The sequence below is a fragment of the Carassius gibelio genome, chromosome A25 (genome assembly GCF_023724105.1).
Source record: "Carassius gibelio isolate Cgi1373 ecotype wild population from Czech Republic chromosome A25, carGib1.2-hapl.c, whole genome shotgun sequence".
Taxonomy (NCBI): domain Eukaryota; kingdom Metazoa; phylum Chordata; class Actinopteri; order Cypriniformes; family Cyprinidae; genus Carassius; species Carassius gibelio.
The window spans coordinates 14,621,382-14,643,854 of NC_068395.1; the positions used below are offsets into that span (position 1 = coordinate 14,621,382).

General features: G+C 42.4%; 1 protein-coding gene across 3 annotated transcripts; it reads left to right on the forward strand.

Moving 5' to 3' along the window:
• Positions 1 to 1,295: 1,295 nt before the first annotated feature.
• On the forward strand, positions 1,296 to 7,382 carry LOC127946729 (leucine-rich repeat-containing protein 56). 3 transcript variants are annotated; one of them, XM_052543463.1, is made up of 13 exons: positions 1,296 to 1,544; positions 1,673 to 1,820; positions 1,891 to 1,978; positions 2,176 to 2,236; positions 2,591 to 2,687; positions 2,831 to 3,028; positions 3,136 to 3,487; positions 4,954 to 5,018; positions 5,109 to 5,251; positions 6,200 to 6,363; positions 6,456 to 6,705; positions 6,793 to 6,926; positions 7,024 to 7,382. In XM_052543463.1, the coding sequence occupies exons 2-12, from the start codon at positions 1,695 to 1,697 to the stop codon at positions 6,914 to 6,916; spliced, it is 1,668 nt and encodes a 555-aa protein (XP_052399423.1). In that variant the 5' UTR covers positions 1,296 to 1,544; positions 1,673 to 1,694; the 3' UTR covers positions 6,917 to 6,926; positions 7,024 to 7,382. The 3 variants fall into 3 exon arrangements, with proteins under 3 accessions (XP_052399423.1, XP_052399421.1, XP_052399422.1); XM_052543461.1 differs by having other exon boundaries at positions 6,793 to 6,922; XM_052543462.1 differs by having other exon boundaries at positions 6,793 to 7,382.
• The last annotated feature ends 15,091 nt before the right edge of the window (positions 7,383 to 22,473 follow it).

A 22,473-nucleotide genomic window follows, 5' to 3' on the forward strand; every position in this document is an offset into this window, starting at 1 on the left:
CACAACAACCAATCGGATTGGACGATCAACACCGCTAGAACACGGATCCTTATCTTTGCAGCCTTGCACACAGCAATTTAAACGTACTGGAAAAAATTTTGTTACGTAAAAAAATATTTATTTTTGGAGTGCAAACCTCATAATGGAGTTTATGACTAAACTGGGTCTCAAATGTATTATTTTTTATCTTTTTTTTACTGTTTTCTGAGTCCTTATGCCCTATTTTTTTAATAAATAAATAAATAAAAATCTAAATAAAAAATTAGAATTATTTAAAATGTTGATTTTAAACACATGGAAACTGCTATCCATTAACATTTTGGTACTTGTATTATTGTTACAGGTAAATTCATATATTCGTTTTTTTTTTTAAACGTATATATTTAATTTATGTTTTAAGTTGCATATTTAGGCTGGCCCCTTTCTATACAATTTTGTTTGTTTTTAATTTATTTTTTTATTTTAATAATTTTTAATTTTAGCCTAACCCAAGGGTACTCATGTCCAGAGGCCAAGGGGGGCACATTTAAACCACATAAAACATGAAGGCCCACAAATTACAGTTTGCTTCATATGATATTATTTTATACAATATTTGCAGTTTTATTGATTTAAAGATTTTAAATCAATATTTTAAAGGTTTATTTGTGTGCTACAAGCCATCTCTGGTGTTTTCATAATAATACAGTATATCTATCATCCAATGCTAATCAAGGTTTACTCCATGAGCTCTCGGACGTGATAACGGGTTCAGTCAATGTGTGGGAGCCCTTTTCGCTTGCTTTAATCCATGCACAGTTTGAATAAAAGTTTGTTTCTCATGCTGTTAAGAGTGTAAGTGGTATCAACTGCATTTAAATGACAAACACAATCACAATCCCTATTTGCGATATGCTTTTGAGCATTTTATTATAATAAAAATAGCCTACATTAACTTTCAGCATGGCGCTGGCCACAAAATTAATGCAGACGGGCCTGTTGAGTCCCCTAACCCTAACACTTCAAAAAACAAACCATTAAAAATACATTTATTTAGTTATTACAGTCAGATGCGTTTTTAAAACATCCAAGTAATCAAGTCTTAATGATGTGATCACATCATTATCATATCATCAAATTCTATCAGCAAATATTAGTAAGTCTCCTGACCAGGCTTTTTTTCTTTCTGCAGATGTTGCTTATGTGCACTGTTTAGGGAGAGACTGTTACATGGTGTTTCCACAGTATACTATTTAGGGTGCCAAAACAATACATAAAGAACACTTATGTAAAAAAATAAAATAAATAAATAATAATAATAATCTATTCTTTACATGTTTCGCTTGTTTACGTCCTAATGTAACCGTGAATGTAACATTAGTCTACTACAGACATGTTTATGATTTTAAACAACGTCACTTATTGTAATGGACTACAAATCCCAGGTGGCCCCGTATTTAGTATCCAGGAAGTAGATTCCGTTGCTATGCAAACTGTCCCGCTTGCTGACCGATGAGGCAAAAGATAAATGCTACACTGAATATCACGTTATTTGGCTTCGAAAGGTAATAAATGAACGAAACTGTACGCAGATACAATGTAAATATATAGTATATCATTTGAACAGCTTACTTAGGCTATTAAATTTATTTAATTTGCCGATTACTCCAAAAACGGTTAACTTTTATTCCAGGGTTTTTCATTGAAGTTCGCAGATGTCTCGTGAGTCCTCGCTGAAGAAGAGAGCGGGCTCAGCTGAGTTCAGTGGATCTGCTTTATTAAACCCCAAACCTGCTGCTGAAGAGCTGCTGCTCGATCAGAGTCTGTCTCCGGAGAAACTGGTACGAGACACGAACACATCCACATCCTCACACACATCTCAGATAAACAGTGTTTCTCTTTCTTCTGCAGAAAATCATCTCAGGAGCAGAGGATCTACACGAGGTGACGTCACTGGAGATGTGTGTGGACACCCGAGAGGAGACTCTGGACAACTTCGGTCAGATTTAATACAGTTACTCTTTATTCACTTCATATTCGTTTAATTTGAGAGAACCAAATGTTTGCGTGTCATTAAACCTCGAATTTCAGATTGTGAGGAACAGTGATGTGATTTTAAGTGGTTTGGATTATGACTGAGATATCTCCATCAGAAATATGATTAATCATAAAAGTGTTTTCTGTCTCGTCTCACAGGAATCTACTTGCCCAAACTCACACAGCTGAAGATGAACAACAGTCTGCTCTCATCTGTGCGGTACGAGCTCCTTTACCTTTATTACATCCATACAGTGATAATAGTTCACCCGAAAATGAACAGGTGTGATCATTCACTAGCTCCAAACCCTCTTCTGTGGATCACGACAGAAGATATTTAGTGTAATATTAATGCTGCTCTTTTCTGTTCAGTGATAGTGGACGGGGACTTATATCTCATGATTTAAAAAAAGCAAAATTATTGTCAATCCAAATTCATAAAAGTCAAATTACGCAGGTGTCAGCATGAACAGCTTGTGTTGCAGACCTCAAGAACAAACAGAATCGATGAAAGAACACATTTAACAGAAGATGCTTTGAATCTAATAACAGACAGATCTCCGTGTGTCCTCAGGGATCTGGGAACCAGTCTCTCTCTCCTGCAGGTCTTATGTGTGGCTCGATGTGGTCTGACCGACCTGGAGGGCATCTCTGCTCTTTCCTCCTTAAAGGTGTCCAACAACATTTCGACTGAACCGATCAAACTCTGGTGTTTTCCTGATGTCAAAGTGTTTTCAAATCAGACAGATTTCTCTATCACTCCTCATGAACTACAGTGTGTCTAAATAAAGCCAATGAGTGTTTTCTTCCTCAGGAGCTGTATGCGGCGTTCAACAGCGTCTCGGACCTGAGTCCAGTCAGTTTGCTGGAGGATCTGGAGCTGCTGGATCTGGAGGAGAACAAGGTTGAAGATCCGGCTCAGTTGTGGTATTTGGGCCGCTGTGTGAAGCTCAGGACACTTTCACTGGAAGGAAACCCTGTGTGCACCCGCCGCGCTCCTGGAGCCTCTGAGGTACATGAAGATCACCATCTTTCTTCTGTTTTTCTTCTTTAATGATGAGTTTAGTTTGTTACACACAGTCATACTCAGATGGATTCCTCACGTGTGGTTTGCTGCAGGACTCGGGCTCCAGCTTCAGGGCCGCGGTGCGAGAGCTGATCCCGCAGCTGATCTTCCTCGATGATGTTCCTGTTGAAGAGGACACAGCTCCACGTTGCAGAGCTTCACTGCAGGACTGGACTCTTCTCAGAGAATCCATCAGAGACGCTTTGCTCACAGATGCAGACAGACAGCAGCGTCTGGAGACGGACTCAGCAGCACTCGAGGTGTTTCAGAAGCAGAGACCTGGAGATCTGAGGGTCTCCTCCACGAGTCTCTCCAGACCTCTCACTTCCTGCAGCGGATCAAGACCAGCATCGACTCGCTCCGACATCGCCGTCCTGAACCACGAGGCCAGTGATCTGACGAACGGTAAACTCCTGCCCTCCGCTGATCGAGACGCACTTCTGTTCTGACACTTCCACACTAATGAAGACAGAATACATCACTTAGTGAGATTTAAAGATGAAGCAGTAAAGAAAGCCATAAATATTAGTATGATTCGACAGTTGAACTGAACAAATGAAATCATTATTTGTAATTTTTATTACATACACATTTTTACAATGAAATTATAGATAAGTATGAAATAGGGGTGTAACGATACGCATATTCGTATTGAACCGTTTGGTACGAGGCTTTCGGTTCGGTAAGCGGTACGCATTATGTACCGAACGGTCCGTTGGACTAATTAATTATATATATATATATATATAAAAAAAAAAAGTGAAATATAATGATATGCGTTCAACAAGGTAGCCCGAAAACCCAAACGACGTAACAGGCAACGCCTCTGACACCCCTGAAGAAGAAAAAAACACCAACTTATATGTTTATGTTAAGCTACTCAGTCAGGCGCTCGCTCACTCAGTAATCCAAAGTGCACCCAAACACCAGATCTGTTGGTTATTGGAGGATCTTCTATTTCTGGTCTGTTAAATCCATTAGACATTTTGCAACAAACCTTCAGCGCGTGCTGAGTGAGCGAGCGCCTTAGGGGTCGTTCACATATCGCGCCTAAAAACGCGTGGAAAACGCTAGGCGCGTCTTTCTCCTCCTTTCCAAAGCGCTCGGGCAGAAGCGCTCATGAGGCGTCTGTCTTTGCTAAGCAACAATGACGTGCTCTCTCCACGAAGACGCGGACATTTCAGCAAAGGATGAATGGATTTGCAGCTCTAAAAATCGCTTGCAGTAGCTCTACTACTAAGTTTATTTAAAAAATTGCAATCCATATACAGCTATGATCAGCTGTTCCTTCATCTTGGCTGAGCTTTCAACGTTGTTACGGGAAAGGATGAAGCTGATTGGTTAGTTCTTGTCACATGACCCGCGGTGCGCTTGCGGCATTCTGAAAAGTTTAGATGTTTTTACATTTTACTGTATCTAAAACGTACCGAACCTTACCGTGACATCAGTGTATCGTATCGAACCGAACCATAAATTTTGTGAACCGTTATACCCCTAGTATGAAATTATATATATATATATACATATGTGTGTGTGTGTGTGTGTATAATTACTACTTATGATAAGACATTTATAATATAATAGTAAAACTAATTGTTTTTTTTCATGTTTTTATAAAGTAACAATAAAATAATATGTATTATTGTTATTATTAATGAATTGATTTGATTTGTTTTTATTAATAATATACAGTATCATTATCATTATCATTATTATTATTATTATCATTGTTATTATATTTTAAATGAGTAATCATTACAGTTATCAATATAATTAATAATGTATAAATATATAACTACAGTATTAAGAGTAATATCAGATCTTTAGTGGTTTGTGTGTGTGTCGGGGAGTAATGTGTGATGTCTGCTCAGGTGTCGGTCGAGTTCTCTGTGGGAATCCACTACAAGCTGCTCGAGCTCGAAGACAGAAGATAAAGGTGAATCTCATCAAACTGATCCATGTCACCAATTTCACTATATTATATTATATATCACCCCATGAAAACAAAATCTTTCCATCTGTCCAGCTCCAAAACTCTGTGTCTCAAACTCGTCCCAGCACACGGAGCAGCTTCACTCCTGAACACACGCTTGAGCTTGAAGAGAGCAGCAGCCGCGAGCACAGAGATGTTTTTACTCAACTCAGAAGCTGGAGGATTGAACACAACAAGTACTGAACCCCCTCTCATATATCACACACACACACACACACACACACACACACACACACAGACACACACACACACACACACTCACACAAACAAACACAGACGCTCTCTCTCTCACACACACACACACACACACACACACACACACACACACACACACACACACACACACACACACACACACTCTCACACAAACAAACACAGACGCTCACACACACACACACACACAAACACACACACACGCACATGTTTGTTTTTGTGTAAAGTGTGTTCATCCCATAGGCGTAATGGTTTTTATACTGTACAAACTCTGTATTCTATCGCCATTCACCAACCCTACACCTAACCCTAACCCTCACAGGAAACTTTGTGCATTTTTACTTTCTCAAAAAAACTCATTCTGTATGATTTATAAGTGTTTTGAAAAATGGGGACATGGGTTATGTCTCATAAGTCACCCTCTCCTTGTAATACCTGTGTCATACCCATGTCATTATACACAGTTGTGTCCTGATATGTCACAAAAACAAGAGCACACTCTCTCTCACACACACACAAACACACACACTCGAACACACACACACACACACACACACACACACTCACACTCACACACACACACACACACAGTCTCTCAAACACAAACACACATATACACACACACACACACACACACACACACACACACACACACACACACACACTCACACAAACAAACAAACACAGACGCTCACACACACACACACTCAAACATTCACATACACACACAGACACTCACACACAGACACACACACACATAAAACACTCACACATACACATACAAACAGACACTCTCAAACACACAAACACTCACATACTCTCTATCTCAAACACGCGCACACACACACACACACACACACACACATACACACACACACACTTCCGGTTAACACATGCTTTTCTTCTGACAGACGTCTGCTGGTGATTGAGGAGCAGCAGTCTCAGGTGATGAAGATCCACCACAGCGATGATGATGAAGATGATGATGAAGGCAGTCACAGCCAAAGTTTCAGCAGCGATGACATCACTAGAGACACAAGCTCTCCTGATTGGTCCGTTCAGTGTCCCTCCACAGGTGCGTCAGGTTCTTTCTCTCGTCTATAAATGATGCTCGTGAGTGTCTTCATGATTGAATCTTGTGCTTCTCTCTATCTGAATCTCTATCAGAGACGCTGAGACTCAGCTCTTCATCAGGCTGTTCGATGTCTCCCTCTCCTCCACCCAGAGCCGCAGCAGCGCCCCCTGCTGGCCGGAGGATCACACAGATCCGCTCTCGGAGACTCAGAGCTCATAATGCCAGAGCATCAGAGGAGACTCATGGGACTGAGAGCATCATGACTGTAAGATCTCAGACTGCGTGTCCTCAAATCATCCACACACCTCACAGACCCTCCAGCAGTCCTCTTAGAGCACAATGGTGCGTCCTGTCCTTCCTGTCAAAGCTGATTTGGGGTGAATTATTACTTAAACACATTTCTAACTACAGAATATTCTCCTAATTCAGGTCAGAAGCCTCTGAGGATCCTCAGCACTCAGACACCCAACATAAACCAGTAATAGTCTCTGAAAAACTGACGCCCAGACGTCCACAAACAGCCAGAGCTGCACTGCAGAGACTTCTGAAGTGATGCATTGTGGGTCAGAATAGATCATACATCTTCAGTGCAGGTCCACACACTTTCTGAAACACTTTAAAGTTGTCACTGAATCACTGTTTGTCTCGGCTTTATTTCAGAAGTAGTTCAGGTTTGATTGACAGGAGAGTCTCAGCACAGATGTGATCATGTGATCACTGACACAGACTGATGATAATGTCAGGTGACTGTGAACTCTGTTCTCCTGCGGTGGATCTCCAGCAGCGCAGCTTCATCTGTGACGGATCATGTCTGCTCTCACAGGTTCAGTGTTTGCAGACGCAGGTGCAGGACTGTTATTCCACGCGTCTCTGAAAGATCTTCCACAGATGAGAGTCTGATAACAGTGTTGTTCTGACAAACACAGCATCATTGAGTCTTTTAACCTTTCTGTGCATATCCAGATTTATGTTGTTAATATTTGGCAAATGGAGGATGGAAAATTGTTAATAAAGTCAAGTGGAGATGAAAAACAGTTTTTTTTTTTTTTTTGCATATTTAATGAATCTTAAACTTCATCAACAAGTAATATTTACAAATTATGTAATCTGGAATATTTTATATCATAATAAAGATCACATTTACACTATATTTAAAAGTTTGAAGCCATTCATATTAAAACAAAATAATAATAATAATGCTTTTATTATGCAAGGATGCATTAAATTGCAGCCTTAACATAAAAGAGTTAGTAAAAAAAAAAGAAATGCAATTCAGACCCCAACTTTTGAACATTAGTTAGATTTTATATTTATTTTGATTTATATAGTATTTCATATATAATTAAATTACAGATATTTGATTGGAGATATTATACGTTTCTCAGTCTTAAAATTGTAAATAAAATCTCTCTCTGTGTGTGTGTGTGTGTGTGTTAACTTTCGCAAAAAAACCACCCTTTGATAATCCTGAATATACTGTGTATAAAAATGCAAAACCTAATAAAAGTCAGTAATCACACAGTCCTGTATATGTTCAAACAGGCATCAGTCTGTACAGGCAGCTAGTGGCTACATTACATATGATTTTATAATCTGCAACATATCAGTGGATTTTAAGTCCTTTTGCTCAATTAACTGCTGCAATAATTCAAAAAAAAGTATAAAACATGTTTTGTGTTTGTATAATTATTTGCTTTTTTATATACATGTGAATAATTTGAAGTACAAAATATTAAAGAAAAAACAATACGGTACGTGCATTTCATTAAAATAAAATAATTATATGATTACGGATAACGAACAACACGATTAACACGATTAACAAGACATACTGAGTGTGTTAATGACAGTGAGTATGTCATTAACAGATAAAAATTGTTTTATTGCAAGCAAAAATTGAAATCTGAACCCAAATCTATGGTTCTGAACATAGTGATTGTAAAATACACACAAATGAGTGAGAACTGAAATCTTATAATGTTTTGTACAAATAAACATTATTTTGTACATATTTCTTTCAAAGGGATTCAGCTGGCCATCAAAATGGTTGCCATGACAACTTCACGCTTTGGCTGCTGCTCATAAAGGTGCATAAATATTATATTTATATTTACATTCAGTTAATAATTTTAACTACTATTTTAAATTGTATATTTTGTGTGTGTGTGGTAATTGTAATATTTAAAGCAGATGTGTTGTTTTAAGACAATTTTCCGCCAATGAGATCAGTGGATGGTCCATTGTTTACGTCATAATGATCGCTGCATTCCATTAGAACGTTCGGTGAGTCCTCTATAAATATGAGTGCAGACGAATCAGGCATTCTGTAGCGAGTTGTGGCGAGTGATGTGAGTATCCGCTTCATAACTTGGACATCAAAAGTTATCAATATTTTCAAAACTTGGAGAAAAATCACTGAGATAAATAAACGGGAATGTTACACAGAGGAGGACCGTGTGAAAAGTTTCAGATATGTAAATTAGTAATGATCGAAGGAATGACTGATTTCAGCATTTTTAAATTTATGATTGAATTGTTGATAATCATACATAATATAATATCTCCATCAACAATATTTTCAGTAGGCTATATTATATTAACAGAACAAATCTTGCGCTGCCAAATACAGACTATATCCATTTTATACATTTACTATTACATACAGCCTCCTTCCACCACTCTTTGATTATGATTCATTCTGAAAGCTGATACTGAAAGCTTTGATAGTTTAATATTACCTCTTATAATGATTAGATATGCATGTAAAAGGGAATATACTTTTACACATTACAAGAATATGAGTTATGCACATTAGTTGGCAAATTGATTAAAAACTGAGCTGATGGATCCCCTCTGGACATACACTTAAAATAAATCTTATATGTTTACTCAACTCAACTGTTTCCTTTCTGTTTTCTGTCACATATTTTACAGATAGAAAGACAAAGTCAGTGTATTGTTCACATATTTGGATCTTCTTTTACCTTCACATCGAACATCAACATGAGTTTGTCAACCATCCTCCCCAGTTTTTCCGAGAGCGCAGTGCAGTCCTCATCTCCTGAACTCTCAGATGAGCTCACGGCTGCCCTCGCCGCAGGCCGCTGGTGGGCAATAATGGAGGTTTCTTCTCCTATATCTGAAGAGCCTGAGTCTGGAGACCTCACCTCAGTGCAGTGGCGGGGAACAATGGAGGCAGGAGAAACTTTGTGCCCCAAGTCTGTGGTCTTCAGTGATGAATGTGAGAAGACTGAGTCCCTGCACTCAAGCTTCCCAGCTGCAACACTGAAGACCAAAGAGCTGTGGAGGAAGAAGAAGACACAGGGTGCACCGGTGCCTCCCAGGTCCCAACACGGTTCATCTGTGCCTACAAATACCAAGAAGAGGGACCACAACTCATCCCTGGTCTTCAACTATGAATCTAAGAAGGCTGAGTCTCCGCGCTCAGGCTTTACAGATGCAACACTGAAGACCAAGGAGCTGTGGAGGCAGAAGAAGCCTCAGGGAGCACCTGTGTTTGCTGGATCTGAGTTCACTAATGAAATACTGAAGACCACTAAGCAGGGGAGGCAACAGCAAAGAAAGTGGACCGAGATGAAGCCTCAGGTAGCACCTGAGCCTGCTGGGTCCCCGCAAAGACCACCTGTGACCACTGGCTCTCAGCGAAGAGGAAAGCTCATGATCCCCGAGAATCTGAGGCAGCATCTGCTAAAGGCTGCTTCTGAACTGGAATCACCTGTGTCTGCTAGATCCCCACAGAGAGCACCAGTGCCCACAGTGTCTCCTCAAAACACAGCCATGCACACCAAGTCTCTACAGAGAGAAGCTATGCCTGCCCCAGAGGTGCAAAAACCAAAGATACCTGAGCCGCTGAGACAGGAGCTTCTGCAGCAGAAGCCCAACAAGATCCAAGAGAAGCAAAGGCTGAAGATACCTGAGCCGCTGAGACAGGAGCTGCTGCAGCTGTCGACTCGAGCCTCTTCTGTTAAAGGAGCACCTGTGCCTCAAAAGACCACAGAGAGGCAAAACCTTAAAATCCCTCAGTCGCTGAGACAGGAGCTGCTGCAGGTTTCATCTTGTGCCTCTTCTGAGAAGGGAGCACCTGGACCCAACAAGACCCCGGAGAGACAAAGGCTCAAGATACCTGAGCGTCTGAGGAAGGAGTTTCTGCAGCAGAAGCCTCAAGCCTGTCCTGTACAGGGTGATCCCATGCCTTTCAAGTCCCCACAGGAAGCACCTTTACCTGACAGGAGCCCTGTGTATGTTGGGACCCCACAGGGAGCAGGAGTGTTTGCCACGTCTCCACCGGCAGAGGCAGTGCCCGCTGAGCCTCCAAAAGTAGAGACAGTTCCCTCCAGAACCACAAAGACAAGAAAACGGAGACTTGCTGAGTATCAGAGCATTCCTGTCTCTGCCAACCAGGCATTACCCATGTCCTCCAGGACCTCAAGTGTGGTGCCTGTGCATTCTGGGACCCTACAGGGAACACTTGTGACCAAAAGTTCCCCACAACAGGGATCAAATCCCAGAATGACTGAGCAGCAGAAGAAGAAGCGCAGGGAGCAGTGGAGACAGCAGCAGAGACAGCGGAGGCAGCAGAAAGCAGCAGTAAGTCCCTTCCATCTCTCGTTTTTACTTATTTTCAGATTTATTCTAAAATATAAACTCTTCCTTCACCTAAGATACTATGTTGTCTAGGTCATCTATCTGAACTTATATTACATTATATTTCAAAATGATAAAAAGATTTAAGAAAGTACTCCTCAAACCTGCCCAGCTTTACATGATTATGTCTGTTCCTTCAACAGAACAACGTTGAAGTGTGTGAGCCGCCTCCACAAAAAAAGCTGGGTGTGGAAATGGAAAAGGTGCAGCTGAAGCTCAAACTGGGGAACCATCAAGCCCCAAAGCCCAGGTCCCAGCTCACCCTGATGATGGTTAGTCCCTTCTCTCTCTCTTTTACTTAGACATATTTAAAAACTGAACGTAACATATATAAACTAAACATATATTTCAATATTTAAGTTAATCTGGGATGAGTATTATATATTTTCCATTCATAAACCCCGCTCATGACAGAAACAATATATCTTTAGACTTTCTCTAAGAATGGCTCATTAAATCTGCTCAGGGTTTCATCATCATGTCTGTTTCTTCAACAGGATCATGCAGCTGTGGGTCGGCAGTCACCTCCAGAAAAAAAGCAGCGCATGGCAAACGAAATCAAAGGCCAGCAGTTGGGACCAAGCCGCTTAAAGCATTTATGTGGCATATTCATATGTTTAATGGAATATTTGTAATTATTTATTATTTGAATATATTGTGTTTGTGCATATTTAATATGATTGTATGCATAATAAAAATATAATAAAATATAAACTATCCATCTATCTTTCAAAGACAGCACACGTCTAACACCTTAAGCTAATATAAATCACATGTTTGGATGTCTGGGACATTTTCTACCTTACTTCCATCAGTGGGACTTTAGTATCCAAAAAAACAAAACTTGTCTTTAATATAATTCTCACTGGATTTGTTATTTGCTTTGGATAATTATAATGCAATATACCATAAAGTTAAAATAAATCTGTAAATATGTATTATTTATTAATATATATTTTTTTACAGATTACACTAAAAAATAAACTTACAGTTAGGGGTGCACGATAAATATTGGCCAATAATTAATACGCATGAATTGAATCAGGTGCTTGATTTCACAGAGCAGCTTTTACACAGAGCCGCGAATCCACAAAGGATTAATAATCAGACGATATTTATCATGCACCCCTACTTACAATCTGTTTGTTCGATCAGCAAACTCTCCTGTTGTCTACTGGCTTCCACTGTATGCATAAAAAACCCCACAGGAACATTTGTAAAATCTCCTCTTTTGAGTTGTTCAAAGCTGCTTGATGTATAGCTGCTCTTAGAGCTTCTCTCTTGAAAGGATGTTGAACTTTGACCCGGATCCTTCATTTGTTCAGCTTCAGTTTTTTTGGTTTCTGCTGCTTGATGGCGACAGAGACCTCTTTCATCTGATTTACAATAGGCCCAGTCAAATTTTTGTGTTAATATTTTGAGCATATTCTGAAAAAGATTCATATTTTAGAGCTCTGGGTTTGGTTGTTGGTGGCTACATAAGGTAACTGCTACATAATAACTTATTTTTTTATTATATGTACATGTTAATTATGTAGGTCATACATCTTCACTGCTGATTTAGAGTGTTTTAGACATTTAAAGAGGTGGCTTTCCTAAACAGTACATATGAGAACAAGGGTTGAACATTTTCATATTTATGGATGGTGCAAAGAGAACTCATTTTGTTTATTATATATATAGATAGATAGATATACACACACTCACCTAAAGGATTATTAGGAACACCTGTTCAATTTCTCATCAATGCAATTATCTAATCAACCAATCACATGGCAGTTGCTTCAATGCATTAGGGGTGTGGTCCTGGTCAAGACAATCTCCTGATCTCCAAACTGAATGTCTGAATGGGAAAGAAAGGTGATTTAAGCAATTTTGAGCGTGGCATGGTTATTGGTGCCAGACGGGCTGGTCTGAGCATTTCACAATCTGCTCAGTTACTGGGATTTTCACGCACAACCATTTCTAGGGTTTATAAAGAATGGTGTGAAAAGTGAAAAACATCCAGTATGCAGTGGTCCTGTGGGCGAAAATGCCTTGCTGATACTAGAGGTCAGAGGAGAATGGGCCGACTGATTCAAGCTGATAGAAGAGCAACTTTGACTGAAATAACCACTCGTTACAACCGAGGTATGCAGCAGAGCATTTGTGAAGCCACCACACGCACAACCTTGAGGCGGATGGGCTACAACAGCAGAAGACCCCGCCAGTACCACTCATCTCCACTACAAATAGGAAAAAGAGGCTACAATTTGCACAACCTCTCCAAAATTGGACAGTTGAAGATTGGAAAAATTTTGCCTGGTCTGATGAGTCTCTGATGATTTCTGTTGAGACATTCAGATGGTAGAGTCAGAATTTGGCGTAAACAGAATGAGAACATGGATCCATCATGCCTTGTTACCACTGTGCAGGCTGGTGGTGGTGGTGTAATGGTGTGGGGGATGTTTTCTTGGCACACTTTAGGCCTCTTAGTGCCAATTGGGCATCGTTTAAATGCCACGGCCTTCCTGAGCATTGTTTCTGACCAAGTGTTGGGTGTAATGCGTTACAAAGTAATGCGTTACTGTATTTAAAATACTTATCCACTGAAAAGGTAAAGTAAGGAATTACTTCTCATTTTAAGGTACCGGTAATTTAATTACAGTTACTTATAATGTACTTGCGTTACATACTGTAAATTAGTTTGGTTTGCATAAATCAATATTGAATTTAAAATCTAAATGTTTTGTCAAAGGTAAAAGTGAACGCTGCCTCTTAAAAATCGTTAGCTGTGGTGCAGTTGCGCGTGACGAGTTCGCGGCGTGCTAACGTTAGTTGGTTACGTTGTCTCAAGTGGAAGATGTCGGCAGAAGTGAGTGGCTGTTTTAGTAAATGGAAATATTCCAATTATTTAAATTTTTTGACACAGGTAGACAAGAACATTTATGATACAATATAAGCTACAGTATGTCCAGGGGGGGAAAAACTTTCGGTGCTTCCATCTCACTTAGATAAGTGTTAAACTGACATGTAAATTGAGCTAAAAAGCACATTTGAGAGTTTGGAATATATTTCCATGACTGCCGACATTTGGACAAGCCATAACAAAAGTTCTCTTTCATCATCTCGTGTTCGAGATCCACCTATGGGAAGGGCAGCCGTACCTGACCTCTGCAGAAGCATCCAATTGCACCAAGTCTGGCTAGACAGACAGAAGCGCACAGCCAATGCCAGGTAAGGCCCCGCCCCCTTACCTAGGGGTATAATAATGGCTGCAGTGCTATTCCCCAGTTGACATTCGCTTCTTGCAATCTCTGCATTGACACAGTTCGGTTGGATTACGCTGCTCACTTCGTGTCTTCAGGAGGACATATTGATTGATCAGCCTCCGCCAGACGTGACTGTCATCTTCTCAGCCTTCTGCTGTGTTCTGTATTCAGGGCCGCCCACGCTCTCGTCTTTTCACCTGCTCCCATGGCTGCCCACCACGGATTTTTCAGATTTCTTCTACGGTATGTCGCTTTCTATACCTAACGCTTCTCCGAGGAATAGCCTATCATGGGCCTGCCCGGCCGCGTGTGGAGCACTCATCGCTGCTAAAGACCTTCACTCGTTCTGCGTGGTTTGCTTGGGCCTTAAAATTGCAGTCATTGCCACATGCTGCCCAAAAAGTTTTTACGACGCCGTCTTAAAGTTGCAGCCACCCAGTGCGCCGAGCTCGCCTTTTCTGACTCAGATCTGGGCACTGTGTCGACGACGCGCTACCGGGGGACTCCCGGGGCTCCTCCTCACTTGTTTGGGCTGACCAGCCCAATACCGCATTCCCTGAAGAGGACATCTTCGCCGGCAACCTCATGCTCGACAACGAACTAGTCGGTTCCGGCAGTGAGGATGATGCGGCCTTTCTTGGGGTCTCAGAGGACGAGGAGGCCATCCCACCCTCTGGCGTTGCCCAGGCTAGCGGCCACACAGCCCTGCCTCAGTCCATCCACCTGGAAGTTTGTGAGCGAGCGGCCGCTCGCCTCAACATTGAGTGGCCAGCTCCACAGAGTGCCACTGACCAGGAGAGGTACAATATCGCAAGTACAATATCGCAAGTACAATATCGCACATGCCTCAGGCTGCAGGGTCCTATTGCTTCATCTATCCAGATTGTACCGCTGGGACTCCTGAGAATGAGAGCGTTCATGAAATAGGTTTTGTTACTACATTTCAGCCCGACGTGCGATCTTTGCCACTCTGTAATGGTGATGCGCGCCTGCTCGGCAGCCTTGCGCCACTGGAAGATCACAGACTTTTACGCACAGGGAACCCCTCTGGGGACAGTTATGATATGAAAGACAGAAAGACAGACAGATGTGTCCTCAACAGGCTGGGGCGCCACTCAGGAGGGCAGAACGGTGAACGGTCTGTGGCCGAGCAGACTACGTTCAGCGCACATAAATTATTTAGAACTTATGGTTGTGTGGAAAGCTCTGACTCATTTTCTGCCTCGCCTGCAGGGACATCATGTGCTCATACGCTGCAACAATACCATGACAGTAGCTTATATCAACCGTCAGGGCGGTGTGCGCTCGTCAAAACTTCACGCTCTAGCTTACAAGATTTTAGTGTGGGGCAGACGGGTTTTCCTGTCGTTACGCGCGACTCATGTTCTGGGCCTTCTAAACAGAGTCGCGGATCTTCTATCAAGGGGAAACCCAATCTACGGAGATTGGCGCCTTCACTGACCATCATGGATGTAGCAGGCGCTTCCACGTGGAACGAGTTTGCGGCTCAAAGTATCGCTAGAATGGACACTCAGGAGGAAAACATCTCGGTCACAGGGAGGGCGGTCCAAGCGCTTGTGACACAGGTGTCCGAGCTCACCCAGCAGATTCAACAGCTACGAGTCTCCACTGCGCCACCCACACCGCCGATTCCACCCCCCCTCCAGAGCCGCAGCCACGGCGAGAACAAAGACTGCCTACACCAAAAGGTTATTCAGGTGAACCAGAATTTTGCAGAGGATTTCTTACCCGATGTTCTATGCACTTTGCTCTACAGCCTCAGATGTTCAACCAAGAGCTATCCAAGGTGGCGTTTGTGCTGATGCTATTATCTGGTAGGGCGGCTCTCTGGGGAACGGCGGTGTGGGAGAACCAAGACCCATGCTGCACCTCATTCCAGGCACTCTCCGAAGAGATGTAGAGCAGTGGTTTTCAACCTGTGGTATTGCAGGTGGGCCGCCAATTATTTTCTGTTCATTTCCAGTCCATTCTAGGGCTGTGCGATTAAAAGAAAACGTCCTAAAATCACGATTTGAGCGTGCGCATATGCCTAACTCCAGGTTCACACACTGTCTGTGATGCGCCTTTTCTCTGAGCCAATGTTGACGGATCAGAGCGTTCGCACTGCGGTAAAAGGCTAGAAATAAAAACGTGGAAAATAATTCATGCCTAACACATGAGCATAGAGTGAATTTGTTAGTGAACAGGATGCAGTTTTAGTGAGAGGAGACACGTTTTAAGTGTGCACACTCTCTCCTTGCAAAGCAGCGTGTATCTGAGCAAGCACGACCGGTTTTGTGACAGAGCAAAGGAAATCTGCTGCGAACAGAGAGATTCGCACTCGTGCATTATTTTAATGTGCTTTCGCGTTATATTTATGCGCTCTCACTGCTGACCGCATACACATACTGTATACACACTGCAAACACCTGAGGCACCGCTACAATTAATGAGCTCTATGAACAATGCATGGCAAAAAAGAAAAAAAAAGTCCCTGTATACAAGTCTATACATTTTTTTACATCTTCACTATAGTGATAATTTTGACTTATGTCTGTTCTAGAGATGTTACAACTTTTTGATAAAGCTCTGATTGGTTTTCTTTTGGAAATATGTTTCAAATTAATCCTGAATGCATTTATTACTGTAAAAGCACAATTGCAAAATTGATCAAAAAATCGCAATAGTTTTTTTTTTTTTTTTTTGTCCATATCGCACAGCCCTAGTTTATTCAATAAATATAGTTTAAAATCTAGCTCCTGAGTACTAAGTTATTAACCCAACAATAGCGGGGTCAGTTAATTTTTTTGTAACAAGCCCGGTAGTAACAATGAGGCTACTATCGGGTGGGATCTCCACCGGGAAGACCTCATCCTCACCATCATCAGCAACTCTCCTTCCAGTAAGACTAAGGTGGGCAACCAACACTCATGACACCCGGGCCTTATTGGATAGCCTTATAAGGTAATTTTATTGATGTTGAATTGGCTCACCACCTCCACGTTCCTATCACCCCCCTTACACACCAGATTTCTGTCAGTGCTCTTAATGGACAACAGCTTCCTAACATTACACATACTACTGAACCCATCACCCTCATCACGTCTGGCAACCACACGGAAACTATAACATTTCATCTCATGCATTCACCTCTGGCACCCATTGTTCTGGGACATCCTTGGTTCACACGTGACAACCCCAGAGTTGATTGGGGGCACAATTCCATCTCCATGTGGAGTAACAATTGTCATAAGTCATGTCTAGTGTCTGCGTGTTCGTCTGTACCTGTGTCTGTGTTCAGGAGGTGAGGAGGTGGTGAATTTGTCTAACGTGCCCAAAGAGTACCAGGACCTGAGAGAAGTGTTCAGTAAGTCTCGCACTGCTTCTCTTCCTCCTCATCGTCCCTATGACTGTGCCATAGATTTAGTTCCAGGTGAGTCTCCGCCTAAGGGCAAGTTATATTCACTTTCTGTTCCAGAGAGGGAGGTTATGGAGAAATATATTTCTGATTGTCTAGCATCCAAATTCATTAGACCTTCCTCATCTCCAGCAGGGGCGGGGTTCTTTTTTGTGGGGAAGAAGGATGGGTCTCTGCGACCGTGCATTGATTATCAAGGGTTGAACAACATCACCATAAAGAATACTTATCCTTTGCCGTCGATGTCTTCAGCTTTCGAACGGTTGCAGGGAGTATCCATCTTCACAAAATTGGATTCACGTAACGCTTATCATTTGGTTCGCATAAGGAAGGGAGATGAATGGAAGACCGCATTTAATACCCCCAGAGGGCACTTTGAATACTTGGTTATGCCTCTCGGGCTATCCAACTCGCCCGCGGTCTTACAAGCACTCGTTAATGACGTGCTGAGAGATATGGTTGATCAATTCATATGTGTTTACCTGGATGACATATTGATCTTTTCCTCTTCTCTCCAGGAACACGTTCAGCATGTCAGACGAGTGCTTCAGAGGTTGCTAGAGAATGGGCTTTTTGTCAAGGTGGAGAAATGAGTTTTTCATGCACAGTCCGTTCCCTTTTTAGGGTACATCGTCTCGTCTGAGGGAGTGCGTATGGATCCTGACAAAGTTAAGGCTGTGATAGATTGGCCAAGTCCAGATTCCCGTAAGGCCCTACAGAGGTTTCTGGGATTCGCCAATTTTTATCGACATTTTATTCGTAACTTCAGCCAACTAGTCGCTCCTCTGACCGCCTTGACCTCCCCCAGAACGACGTTCAGTTGGTCCGATACAGCGGAGGCTGTATTTACCAAACTTAAGAGTCGCTTCATTTTGGCTCCCATCCTCGTTGCCCCTGATCCATCATGTCAGTTCGTGGTGGAGGTCGATGCATCAGAGGTGGGGGTAGGAGCAGTTCTTTCCCGACGTTCTTCCACAGATTATAAGATTCACCCTTGCGTATTCTTTTCACATCGTTTATCACCTGCCGAACGCAATTATGACATTGGTAACAGAGAGTTGTTGGCAGTCAAGTTAGCACTGGAGGAATGGCAGCACTGGTTAGAAGGGTCAGGGGTACCTTTTATTGTTTGGACCGATCATAAGAACCTAGAATATATTAGAACTGCTAAAAGACTCAACTCTAGGCAGGCTCGGTGGGCACTTTTTTTCGGCCGTTTTGACTTTTCTCTTTCGTACCGCCCGGGTTCCAAAAACATCAAACCCGATTCTTTATCTCGTGTTTTTGACCATTCTGAACGCCCGTCCACTCCCGAGTGTCTTTTACCCGAGACATTAGTGGTCTCCACTCTCAGATGGGAGTTCGAATCAAAGGTCATGAAGGCCTTAGAAGGGGTAACGCCTCCGCCCGATTGCCCACCGAACCGGTTATTTGTGCCTGAGGAGTATCGGTCTGAAGTCATTCAGTGGGGTCATTGCTCCAGTATAGCTTGTCATCCAGGAGTTAATCGTACCAGTTTTTTGGTTAAGCAACGATTCTGGTGGCTGTTAATGGCTCGTGATATTCGTAGTTTTGTTTTGGCTTGCTCTGTTTGTGCCACTGGTAAGACGTCCAACCGACCCCCTGATGTGTTACTACAACCGCTGTCAGTCCCTTCGAGTCCCTGGTCCCACATCGCTCTAGATTTTGTTACCGCCCTCCTGCCCTCCCAGGGCAAGACTGTCGTTTTGGCGGTCGTGGACCGGTTCTCGAAGTCGGCTCATTTTATCGCCTTGCCCAAATTACCTTCAGCCAAGGAGACAGCGGTTGCTGTCATAGATCACGTCTTTCGTTTACATGGCCTCCCGATGGACGTGGTCTCTGACAGGGGTCCCCAATTTCTGTCCAAATTTTGGCAAGAGTTCTGTAGATTATTAGGGGCAACGGTTAGTCTCTCTTCGGGGTTTCATCACCAAAGCAATGGTCAATCAGAGAGGGCAAACCAAGATCTGGAGAGAGTATTGCGATGTTTGGTTTCCAAGAATCCTTCCTCTTGGAGCCAACAACTTTCTATGGTGGAGTACGCACACAACTCATTACCAGTGTCAGCTACGGGCCTTACTCCATTTGAGTGCAGTTTAGGTTACCAGCCACCAGTTTTTGCCAGTACGGAATCCGAAGTTGCGGTCCCCTCCGCTCACGCCTTCGTCCAGAGGTGTCACCACACTTGGACTAGAGCCCATGAGACTCTTCTCCAAGTGGGGGCGCGCACCAAGGCCAAGGCCGATCGCCACCGGTCAAAGCCTCCCGTATACATTGTTGGTCAAAAAGTGTGGCTTTCTACTAAGAACATTCCTCTCCGCTCCGTCTCTAATAAGCTTGCTCCCAAATTTATTGGCCTGTTTCCTGTCACTAAGATCATTAGTCCGGTAGCAGTCCGCCTCAAACTTCCTCCCACGTACAGGAGAATTCACCCCGCCTTCCATGTATCAAAGATCAAACCCGTGTTTTGGGCACCTATTAATCCGCCTGTCCTGGTTCCTCCCCCGCCCCGTCTCGTAGATGGGGAACCCACTTATTTGGTTAACCGTATTCTGGACTCGAGAAGGAGGGGACGCGGATTTCAGTACCTGGTGGACTGGGAGGGTTACGGTCCGGAGGAGAGAAGTTGGGTTCCTGCTAGAGACATTCTGGAACACTCTCTGATCGATGATTACAATCGTCAGGTAAGACAGTCAGGGAACGCCAAGAGGCGTTCGTAGGGGAGGGGGTACTGTCACGGTTCATGAATTCACTCTCTCTCTCTCGTCTAACATGTTGTTATGTGTGTGTCTATGGGCGTGGTCACTGATCAGCGATGATCAGCAGCACCAGCTGGTTTCAATTGTTTGCCTCCTATATAAGTTCAGTAACTGGTGTTTCATGTTGTCAGATCATTGTTTCCCCCCGGTGTGCTCCCGTACCTGTTTCCTGTGTTCCTAGTTCCTGCCTGAGTCTTCCTGTGTTGTCGTTGTTCCTGGATCTTCACCTAGCACTGGATTACCGTTCACCATCACGAGGACTGCACACTCACCGGGATTCGAGGGATCATCACTGAAGAAAGCACCATCATCCGTTGCCCACCGAGGTCCCTGTGTCACCGTGCCATCAGCCTTGTGTCCGCCCCTGTGTTACCCTGTGAACTGGTCATACTTTCTGACTTTTTGAGCTTTTGTCAATAAACACGCCTTGCGATTACATCCTGTCTCTGTGTTACGTAACAAAAACGCTTCAATGATCGGGAGTATCTGTTCTTAAAGGAATATTGTATTGTGCTGAAGCCAGTCACTCTAGCGCTAGACATACTGCAAGGAGAACTCTCGAGATTCCAGGACACTGGCACTGCAGAATGAGCTTAGGATGACAGCATCTTTCCCTGATGTCATTGTTCAGGTAATCTGATATTTATACAAATTGCTAGATTTTTGGTTTTAAATCCTTTTTAACATTATCAGTCATACTCTTGTATAATGTGAAGTATATGTATTTTTTTAGAAATTAGAAAAGTATTTTAAATACAATATTGAAGATGTAATTATTAATTACTTTTTTGAAGTAACTTACCCAACACTGACCATGTCCATCCCTTTATGACCACCATGTACCCATCCTATGATGGCTACTTCCAGCAGGATAATGCACCATGTCACAAAGCTCTAATCATTTCAGACTGGTTTCTTGAACATGACAATGAGTTCACTTTACTCAGATGGCCCCCACAGTCACCAGATCTCAACCCAATAGAGCATCTTTGGGATGTGGTGGAACGGGAGCTTCGTGTCCTGGATGTGCATCCCACAAATCTCCATCAACTGCAAGATGCTATCCTATCAATATGGGCCAACATTTCTAAATAATGCTTTCAGCACTTGTTGAATCAATGCACGTAGTAGAATTAAGGCAGTTCTGAAGGCGAAAGGGGGTCAAACACAGTATTAGTATGGTGTTCCTAATAATCCTTTAGGTGAGTGTATATATTTATATATATATATATATATATATATATATATATATATATATATATATATATATATATATATATATATATATATATATATATATATATATATACACTTTGTACCTTTGCTGAAACTGACATTGCATTTCTCAGTCACTAGATGACGCAACAGTTTAATTTATTCATCAGTAACTCCCCATTGGCTCATAAAGACAGTCACCATCTTTTGGCGTAATGATGTAACCTGAAACGCCACTGAAAAAACCCAATACCACATGAAACAAATACAGATGTTTTGTGATTTCCTCAAGATACGGCAAACACATGTGCTTGCTTTACATTGTTACAGAGCCAGATTCATTTCGTGAATCTTTTTATTCAAATGGATTGTTTCCAAATGTCTGATTCAAACGATTCAGCAGGTTAAGGTTGGAACTTCAGTAAAGGGATTTTAGATTGATTCAGCGACTCGGAACTTTTGAAACGGATCACCAAGAAAATATTCATTAGGTGGGGATCAGGCAGCAAGGATGTCGACTGGAAGTTGAAGTCGGCTGCGTGCCGCCATCTTGTAGCAGAACTTCACTTATACGAAACACGACAATGTATAAAGGGCTCCATTACCTACTATGTTACATTATGGCCCCGTAGAAACAGTTTTTGTAAATAACCACTCGACTCTCTGTCGCATTACCGTACAGACAGGAGGAGAAGCTCGCAGGCAATTAACTTAATATGGCGTACTGGCGTTACATTTTAAAATACTATACAAAATAATTAATCAGAATACTTACTCCTGC

What these genes read in the sequence shown, in the direction of transcription:
- LOC127946729 (XM_052543462.1), top strand. Translation starts at nt 1,695, where the DNA reads ATGTCTCGTGAGTCCTCGCTGAAGAAGAGAGCGGGCTCAGCTGAGTTC. An exon ending in CTCGAAGACAGAAGATAAAG is followed by an intron (nt 5,019 to 5,108) that starts GTGAATCTCATC and finishes CCATCTGTCCAG; the next exon opens with CTCCAAAACTCTGTGTCTCA. An exon ending in TGGAGGATTGAACACAACAA is followed by an intron (nt 5,252 to 6,199) that starts GTACTGAACCCC and finishes TTCTTCTGACAG; the next exon opens with ACGTCTGCTGGTGATTGAGG.